The 10,591-nt window shown below is 33.8% G+C and overlaps 1 protein-coding gene across 1 annotated transcript in view; it reads right to left on the bottom strand.

Annotated features, from left to right (window-relative positions):
* The window catches only part of LOC111087964 (guanylate cyclase 32E-like), a gene marked incomplete at its 5' end in the record, with an annotated part of 20,231 nt that extends 12,573 nt beyond the window's left edge, over positions 1–7,658 (bottom strand). Inside the window, one exon of the mRNA XM_022396538.1 lies at positions 7,358–7,658. Coding sequence (XP_022252246.1) covers positions 7,358–7,658 — 301 coding nt within the window. The remainder of the gene's footprint in view (positions 1–7,357) is intronic.
* Between the last annotated feature and the right edge of the window lie 2,933 nt (positions 7,659–10,591).

The following is a 10,591-nucleotide window of genomic DNA, read 5'->3' as shown; positions in this document are numbered from 1 at the left end:
TAAGTAGTACAAAATATGTTTGTAGAACGAAATAAAAATTGACCGATTAATTAAAATCACAAGCATCATTTAGAAATTATTTTCTTTTTAATTTTACTGAAACCTTTACGCTTGATTTCTTTATTGACCTTAATTTGACCAAGACCTATATTATTTCTGCTAAGCCTACAACTTTCTTGTTACGTTTACACATACATTTAATTACTACAGTTGACTGAAAATCAAAAAAAAAAAAACTTCCCTTGAGGCATTTTTTTTGTTTAAAGATATATAACATTATCATCTATGTTTTTTTGTGCAGTAACGTGTTAACAAAGCAAAACACTTCTTGATCTATTTTCTTCAGTAAAGAATTTAGAGTCAACATCAAAACATAATCCACTTTTAATGATAAATAAAAATAATACATTCGTAAAGGTATCTAAAAATAATACATTCTTAATGATACCTAAAAATAATTCATTCTTAATGATACCTAAAAATAATTCATTCTTAATCATATCTAAAGATAATCCGCTCTTAATATTATTTAAAGATAATCCGCTCTTAATATTATCTACAAATAATTCATTCTTAATCATATCTAAAGATAATCCGCTCTTAATATTATCTAAAATTAATCCACTAGTAATGATGTTTAAAAATAATTCCCCCGTAATTTTATATACAAATAATCCATTCGTAATGATATCTAAAAATAAACCTCTCGAAATATCTTATTATTTGATTAAATATTCGAGAAGCAGGAACTACGTCTTGTAGTAATAGCTTCATGTTTGAGAAGCAGGCACTATTTCTTGTAGTGATAGCTTCATGTTTGAGAAGCAGGCACTATTTCTTGTAGTGATAGCCTATCGTTTGAGAAGCGGGAACTACGTCTTGTAGTGATAGCTTCATGTTTGAGAAGCAGGCACTATTTCTTGTAGTGATAGATTAATGTTTGAGAAGCGGGAACTATGTCTTGTAGTGATAGCTTAATGTTTGAGAAACAGGAACTATGTCTTGTAGTGATAGCTTAATGTTTGAGAAACAGGCACCATGTCTTGTAGTGATAGCTTAATGTTTGAGAAACAGGCACTATTTCTTATAGTGATAGCTTAATGTTTGAGAAACAGGAACTATGTCTTGTAGTGATAGCTTAATGTTTGAGAAACAGGCACTATGTCTTGTAGTGATAGCTTAATGTTTGAGAAACAGGCACTATTTCTTATAGTGATAGCTTAATGTTTGAGAAACAGGAACTATTTCTTGTAGTGGCAGTTTAATGTTCGAGAAGCAAGCACTGTTATCTGTGATGTCAAATTACAAATTATTCGCAGATTGCTTATTCAAGCTCATTAGATTTAAAGTTAGGGTTGCGAGAAACTTTTTTTAACTTAAAATAACAGTAAATAAAAGTACTCCATTTCCTTTTTGTGAGACCGAGATTTCCTGTGAGTGTTGATAAATATTAGTTTTCGACATTAGTTGACGTTAATAGCAAAGTCGTTAGTGATTGGATCAAAGCCCACTGGCAAAGGCTGATCTCCTAACTGTTGAGTATTTAAGAAGGTATGTGAGTAAGTTTAAAGGTCACGTTCAAGGTCATATAAAATGGGCTTATCAGTGTCACTTGTCTAAAATTTTAACTCGGCGGTTGTCCCACTACAGAAATCACGAGTGCATGTCTTCACGTCTATTTCATCGCTTCTTTCCGTAAGCAGCCTTCAAACGACTAACTAAAAACGTCGAGTTCCATCTGCATGACAAAGTGCGCAGGATGGAGAATTTTCGGATCAAAAGAAAAATTAGACAGGTGAAGGAGAAATATAGCACGCATTTCAACAAAAGAAACTTAAAGAACAACGTTTCCAAAGTTAGAAAAAGAGGGAAATAAAACATAAAAGCTACGTATATAGGCTGCGAAAGAATACAAACAAGACTGAAATACGAACTTTACAAGCTAAGAGGAGCCTGGCATGGCTAGGTTGAGTAGAGTGCTCGACTCGCAACCTGCGGATCCCAGGTTTGAATTCCGTCACCATACATACCCATAAACCGTTGGGGTGTTATAATATGACGGTCAATCTCACTTTTTATTTGTAAAGAATAGTGGTGTTAACTAGCTGCCTCCCCCCTCTAGATTATCACTTCTAAATTAGGGACGGCTCTAATAGCTCTAGTAGCTTTGCGTGAAATTCAACAAACAAAATCTAAGCAGAATGATCTTAAAATATGACTTCAACAAAAACAGATCTGAAGATATGTTAAATAGGGTTTAACATTTTAGGACTTAACTAAAGTTAAAAAAACAACTCGATCTCGGACACTCGCTTTCTTTCTAAACATTTTCTCACGCTCCCATGACCATCAAAATAACTTGACCTTTGATTAGAATTACCATGATTCGTTGAGTTTCTCGCAATGCCACTCGAGAGCTATCTGCGTTACACGTCCCTGATTTAGAATCGATAGACTAGAGGGAAGGCAGTTAGACAACAACACCCACCGACAACTCTTGGGCTGCTCTTTACCAACGAATAGTGGGATTGACCGTCACATTATAAAGTCTCTACGGCTGAAAAAGCAAGCATGTTCGATGACGGGTTTTAATCCCACGACCTCTAGGTTGCGAGTAAAGCGCCCTAACCACTAGGCCGTGCCAGTCCAGGTTGAAGTAGTATCTATCCAACAAAGAACTGGATTACTTGTTGTCTTAAGAAACCAGAAAATATCGTTGTTATTTGACTATAAGCTTCTGTCACGAACTGGTTCTAATCGTGGATAAAATAATCAAAACACGTCTTTATATCATTTTTACTGCACCTTGGTATTTGGTAACTGTAAACAATGGTCATTGTAGGCTTATTTGATAATAATGTACACGTCGGCGCGTGTACACGTGGGTTGAGTACAAGGTCATTGGATTTTACCTTAAAACGACGTTACATATTGTTTGTTTGCCATAACGAGAGCAACGTTTTCATTCGTAGACTAAATCTTAAAAGTTATTTTTGTTACTTAAAATTTCTTCTCTCGTTGGTAACGTAAGTTAGACGATCCAAACAGTGGGCTAAAAATAACTGTTTGAATGTCGTTATTTATGTTATGTTCATAAATATTTACGAAAACTGCCCATATTCATTGAAGTTGTAATTTGAAGGAGTTATGTAGTTTTTCTTGTTATACTTCAAAACCAGTAAAGTACTGTATTTCATTGCAAACTGAAATCCCTGAAGTTTTTTACGTGGTCAATATTATCCACAAATGCTAAGTTTTGATACAGAATAGTCGACTAAGCTATACTGTTTGATAAAGAACTACTCGAAATTCTCACATATTTACTAAGTTTTACGTTGCATATGTTTCAAGTCCATTTCATTCTTCAATGTAGCTCAGCGATAAGTCTGAAGGCTTATAACGCTAAAAACTGGGTTTTGATACCCGTGGTGGGTATAACACAGATAGTCCATTGTATAGCTTTGTGCTTAACTACAAACATATAAATCATTCTTAAACTACAAAATCACAGCAAAAGTCAAATTCAGCTTATCCTCAAGCTAATATACCTCAGTAGCTTAAAAGATAAGTCATTATTTGTAACGCTGGTATACATCCTATGAGTGTTCTTAAGAAGATAAGTCATTATTTGTAATGCTGGTATACATCCTATGAGTGTTCTTAAGAAGATAAGTCATTATTTGTAATGCTGGTATACTTCCTATGGTTGTTCTTAAAAAGATAAGTCATTATTTGTAACGCTGGTATACATCCTATGAGTGTTCTTAAAAAGATAAGTCATTATTTGTAACGCTGGTATACATCCTATGGGTGTTCTTAAGAAGATAAGTCATTATTTGTAACACTGGTATACATCCTATGAGTGTTCTTAAGAAGATAAGTCATTATTTGTAATGCTGGTATACATCCTATGAGTGTTCTTAAGAAGATAAGTCATTATTTGTAATGCTGGTATACATCCTATGAGTGTTCTTAAGAAGATAAGTCATTATTTGTAACAAGCTAGATCTTAAGCTAATGAAGTATATTAGCTTCAGGATAAGCTGGATCTTAAGAACACTCATAGGATGTATACCAGTGTTACAAATAATGACTTATCTTCTTAAGAACACTCATAGGATGTATACCAGCGTTACAAATAATCACTTATCTTCTTTACAACACTCATGGGATGTATACCAGTGTTACAAATAATCACTTATCTTCTTAAGAACACCCATAGGATGTATACCAGTGTTACAAATAATGACTTATCTTCTTTAGAACACTCATAGGATGTATACCAGCGTTACAAATAATCACTTATCTTCTTAACAACACTCATGGGATGTATACCAGTGTTACAAATAATGACTTATCTTCTTAAGAACACCCATAGGATGTATACCAGCGTTACAAATAATGACTTATCTTTTTAAGAACAACCATAGAAAGTATACCAGCGTTACAAATAATCACTTATCTTCTTAACAACACCCATAGGATGCATACCAGCATTACAAATAATAACTTATCTTCTTAAGAACACCCATAGAAAGTATACCAGCGTTACAAATAATCACTTATCTTCTTAACAACACCCATAGGATGCATACCAGTGTTACAAATAATGACTTATCTTCTTAACAACAACCATAGGATGTATACCAGCGTTACAAATAATGACTTATCTTCTTAAGAACACTCATAGGATGTATACCAGTGTTACAAATAATGACTTATCTTCTTAACAACACTCATAGGATGTATACCAGTGTTACAAATAATGACTTATCTTCTTAAGAACACCCATAGGATGTATACCAGCGTTACAAATAATGACTTATCTTTTTAAGAACAACCATAGAAAGTATACCAGCGTTGCAAATAATCACTTATCTTCTTAACAACACCCATAGGATGCATACCAGCATTACAAATAATGACTTATCTTCTTAAGAACACCCATAGAAAGTATACCAGTGTTACAAATAATGACCTATCTTCTTAACAACAACCATAGGATGTATACCAGCGTTACAAATAATCACTTATCTTCTTAAGAACACCTACAAGTGGTTTACCAGCGTTTCATGTAATCTATATTTTTCACATTTGTCAGGTGAGCCAGATCATATCTTTTTTTCTGACGGTGGAGGGGGCGTGATAAAATAAAAGATGGATCTTACACAATTTCGTAGTTCTTCATGTTACTTAATACAATAAATTATTTATTTGATGACCTACAAAAAAGCGTGTTTGGTTTGTTTTAGTGCAAAGCCACATTGGGCTATCTGATGTGTTTAATGCGTGGAATCTAACCCCGGAGTTTAACGTAGTAAGTCCGTAACTTTACCGCTAATTCACATGGAGACACAAAGAAAGTAAGTCGTATTTATTACACATGCTTTTCAGAAGTATGAAATACGATTATGGAAGTGTGGGTTGACTAATTCTTGGACTAGAATATTAGTTTAGTGATGTGCAGGTATAATTGTAATAATACATTCAGTTCCTTAACAATATGTTAATCAATAAAATAAATATATACCATTATTGTTCTAAATAATAATAATGAAGGATATACTATTTCAAACTTCATTAATGATTTAAAATAATTATTGTTTATGTTAAAGCTTCACAAACTGAATAACAAAATTTCTATGCTTGGATTTCTTTCGCTCTGGAAAAGGGAGGATCTTAGCTCCCCCTGTATCTGTCTTTGTACTTTCTAGTTGGCCACTAACTGTTATATACCCTTTAGAATTCAACATGTGAGGTTCTTTCAAATCGATCTAAGTGGATGATGACACCTTAGCCTACATAAGATATGCATGTACGTTTGTACTGTAAGTGGATGATGACACCTTAGCCTACATAATATATCTAAAAAACGTTTGTGTTATTAATTCTTACTGAACCAACTTCACACACAAAACACAAATCAAAATAGGAAAATATTATAAGCTGAAAAAATTAGAGATAATAAAATATCGATTTAAAAATAGCAACTACGGTAATACGAGGATCTCAAAACTAATAAGACTCTGGTGCAACATGATTATAATGTTTGTTTGTTTTTTAATTTTTTGGGCCAGTAGAGAATAGGTGGCGCACCGACGTCCGCGATATGATAAATCGTTTACATTTGTGTTTACAGTGTGTTATCCAGATAGATGCTGCTGTCAGAACGTACATTTTTTCTACAAATGGTTTAGATTCGTAGTACTTTCGGCCAGACTGTGTAACACATTTTTTTTAAGTGTTTCTATAATAACAACGAAAGTCTCGTTTGTTTGTTTTGAAATTAAGCACAAAGCTACGCAATGGACTATCTGTGCTCTGCCCACCACGGGTATCGAAACCCGGTTTCTAACGTTGTAAGTCCGCAGACATACTGCTGTGTCACTGGGAGGGGGCACGAAAGTCTTCAAATATTCTCTTGAAAACAATAAAAAGAGAAGGAGGGAAATGTGTCGTTAACCCATTCACTGAGGTTATCACGTTAACCCATTCACTGCGGTTATCACATTAACCCATTCACTGCGGTTATCACGTATACGGGTCAGACTTTCTTTATTTTGTAATTCGCGGCTGTGCTGCGTGTGAGATTTCTTTGACATAGTGACATAAAAAAGACAAAAAAATAATTAACTCATTGTTTAGTAACAATGCCTGGGTGGATGGAGAATGGCTCGGTAGGTTCGATGAATAAAATATTATTATTGATTTCTGCTAAAGTTAATGTAAATAAAACACTAACCTAGAAGAGTGAAAACAGATCTATATTCTCTAAGATCACTACTAAGGCTAACATAAAATATCAACATTAGAACATAAATAATACCACATTATTTTTATAACTTTAATAAGGTTCTTGCAAATAAAATATTAACACTAGAACATTAAAACTGCACATTGTTTTTATAATATTTATTAAGGTTCTCGTAAATAAAATATGAACATCAGAACACTAAAACCGTATATTGTTTTTATAATCTTTATTAAGATCCTTGTAAATAAAATATTAACACTAGAACATTAAAACTGCACATTGTTTTTATAATATTTATTACGGTTCTCGTAAATAAAATATGAACATCAGAACACTAAAATCGTACATTGTTTTTATAATATTTATTACGGTTCTCGTAAATAAAATATGAACATCAGAACACTAAAATCGTACATTGTTTTTATAATATTTATTACGGTTCTCGTAAATAAAATATGAACATCAGAACACTAAAATCGTACATTGTTTTTATAATATTTATTACGGTTCTCGTAAATAAAATAGAGTTATTAGAATACTGAAATACAATCCTTTATTTATGTACTTCTAGTGATTTTATTTTTACACACGTTTTAATCCTACCTCTAGTCTTCTTGTAAGTCTGGAGTATGATCTGTTTGACAGTCTCGTTATGTTTGGTCAGATAGTGGCCAGGGATGTAGTGGGTTTCCGTAACAGTGATACCGTGTTCCCTAGCCAGGCCATTCAAAGCCTCTTCCATTTGTACATCCGATGGCTTCTTGGAAACAACCAAGATTACTTTGGTCCACTCGAAATGTTTCAACAATGAGATTACTGATTTGGACTGCTTGGAGCTTGGGGGAAATGTTCTGGCAAACGTTGGATAAATCCGTTTTTCAGACACTTTCCTGTCGGAACATTTCTAGTTGGAAAAAGTAACATTCAGTAAGTGATCTTTTTACAGCTTAGTCGCGTACTGTATTTATTAATTTAAAAATCCTTTCCTATGAATGCATTTATTTAGTTAAAATATACTTTAAAAGAGTGTGTATGGCTGGATCGGGGAGTCAGGTGCAGTTTAAGACCTCTTCCTCCCTCCTTTACTGTATTTTAAACTGACAAATGCTAGTGAAAAATCTACGAAAAGAGGGCTAAGAACACATGATGTTAACACTTTTTCTACTTCCCTTATCAGACCATTTCCATGAATGTAATACAGTTGGTTGTAAAGACACTGGCAAATCATCACTTTTCACTATACCAAGGGTGCAATTCACATAAAATACCCTTTAAATACACATTTAACACTTTAATCCAGTTAATCTGGTAAGCCAAATAACGCTTTCATAAATTTAAATTTTGTGATTAGCATCATCGCCGCCCTCCAGTGGCACAGCGGTATGTCTGCGGACTTACAACGCTAGAAACCGCGTTTCGATACCCGTGGTGGGCAGAGCACAGATAGCCCATTGTGTAGCTTTGTGCTTAACTTCAAACAAATAAACAAAAGCATCATCGACACCTACCGACTAAATAAACTGCTATAAAACAAAGTAGCTTTTTAACTCTCAGTCCTGATAAGATGTGGCCCGGCATGGCCAGGTGGTTAGAGCGCTCGACTCGCAATCTGCGGATCGCCGGTTCGAATCCCCGTCACACCAAACATGCTCGCCCTTTCAGCCGTTACTCGTTGGTAAAAGAGTAGCCCAAGAGTTGGCGGTGGGTGGTGATCACTAGCTGCCTTCCCTCTAGTCTTACACTGCTAAATTAGGGACGGCTAGCGCAGATAGCCCTCGTGAAGCACGTGTATTTTGTTCCGTTTCTGTTTTTCATACAGCACATTGTAACGTATTGATAGCTGTTAAGTTATTTAAAATCATATTATGAGACATAACCGAAAAACGTAGTGCTTAAAGAATCCAGAAGAAATTACTGAAGACCCTGCCGGCATAATCATGATCAGTCGATTTTGGGAAATAAATAAGTTGTCTGTGGAGAAGAAACAAAAAATACCTCTTCTAAACGAACACGTGTCAAGATAGCTTTGAAGTATTTTCTTCTCTCTCTCTCTACCCTTGACAACTACGATAGTTATCCGGGATACTGGAATAGAATACAAAATTAAAGAAAGCTGTCAGACGGACTTTAGACGTTTCCATAACTTCATCTTTATATCGACCAATGCTAACTTAAACGGGTTTTAATTCGTAAAGTACTTCATTTTTCCCAGAAGAGTTTGGTGATGAAGCTACTAGACGATATCCATTAAGAGAAAATTATGCAATAATACCTGATATGCATATGAGGATGACGTAGATCACGTCGAAACATGTACGTGTAGAGTGATATTTCTATTTTAAAGTGGAAGCCGTACGGCTTCAATAAAGTTTTTAATGTGTAAATATAAAACGTTGTTTTTAATTACTTATTACAATTTTAAAAAAATTAAACACAAGTTCTGGTAGTGCATATTTATAAATAATACCTGATGTTCGAAATATTGTCTTTTTTTTGCGTCACAAATCTATTCAAGCTACATATTTTCCACACCAGGTGTAAGTAGATTCATAAAGAAAATCCAAGTTATAATAGCATCAAAAGATGCGTTTTATTAAGACATACTACTATAATGTTTCTTTGTGTTTTTTTATTAATTTTTTTACTCTTCTTCACCATTATAGAACTTATTTCTATAAATGTTAAAATACTGATCTCAGAAAAATATAAAAACTTCTCTTCGCTAATACAGTACACATACAAAAGTTGGAAGTTTTTGTTCCCAAAGGGAAAATATAATACCTGGATAATAAAACAGGTTCTGTTCGCTAATACAGCTTATGTGTTAGCTGAAAGTTACTGCTGGTTAAAGATGTTATTATTAGTAGAGTAAAACAACTTACATTCTGTAATCTTTAGTTTGTTTGTTATTAAGCACAAAGCTACACAAAGGGCTATCTGTGCTCTGCCCACCACGGGTATCGAAACCCGGTTTCTAGCGGTGTAAGTTCGCAGACATACCGCTGTGCCACTGGGTGGCTATTCTGTAATACAGATTACATGCGATGGTTGTAAGTTATTATTGTAAAATATATTCACACGAGTTTAGTAAAATAAATTTTGTGCATTTATACCGTTTACACTATTTTACAACTCCGTAGTGAAATCTCTATAAAACCCCAAAATTTGAAGACAAAATACTATGATAAAGAGCCGAAACCAATTCTCACACACTTCGGAAGTCGAACAGCAGATACTGTCTTGAACTAATCGTAAAATACGGTATTTAGTTGCTTAGGCTTAACAACCAGACATCTTTCGGTCATTTTGTTGAATTGAATTTCACTATCAGGTTAAATAATTTAATCCATAAATTATAGAAAATAAAATTATTCTGTACTTATGATTAACACAGTTGTCTGCTCAGAATGTTTAATTAAAAACAACACGATTTCTTTTCCGTTTATTTATTCTTTTTGTACAGGCTCATAACATATTTTCCATATATGGTTGTTGTATCAACTAAGACATTTCGCAACTTCGAACTATTTCTACATCTATCATAAAATATTTATCAGGGCGTGTGCTATTTATACGATCGCTGTGCTTCAAGGATAACTTTACTTGCGTCACATCTCAACAAATAATAATGAGGTTTTTATAACGCATGCGCATTATACTGTATACTGATTTGTTAGTTGATTGCGGCGTTAGATAAGGGTATCTCTACAAATCATTGTCAATATGTATTTGTCAGATGCCTAGCTCGTGAGTAATAAATAATCAATGTTCAGTTTGTTTGTAACAAAAATAGATCGATAGATAGATACTTTTTTGTACTTTCTATTAAAACAATTC

The sequence above is a fragment of the Limulus polyphemus genome, unplaced genomic scaffold (genome assembly GCF_000517525.1).
Source record: "Limulus polyphemus unplaced genomic scaffold, Limulus_polyphemus-2.1.2 Scaffold2913, whole genome shotgun sequence".
Lineage (NCBI taxonomy): Eukaryota > Metazoa > Arthropoda > Merostomata > Xiphosura > Limulidae > Limulus > Limulus polyphemus.
This window is presented reverse-complemented; position numbering and strand designations above follow the sequence as displayed.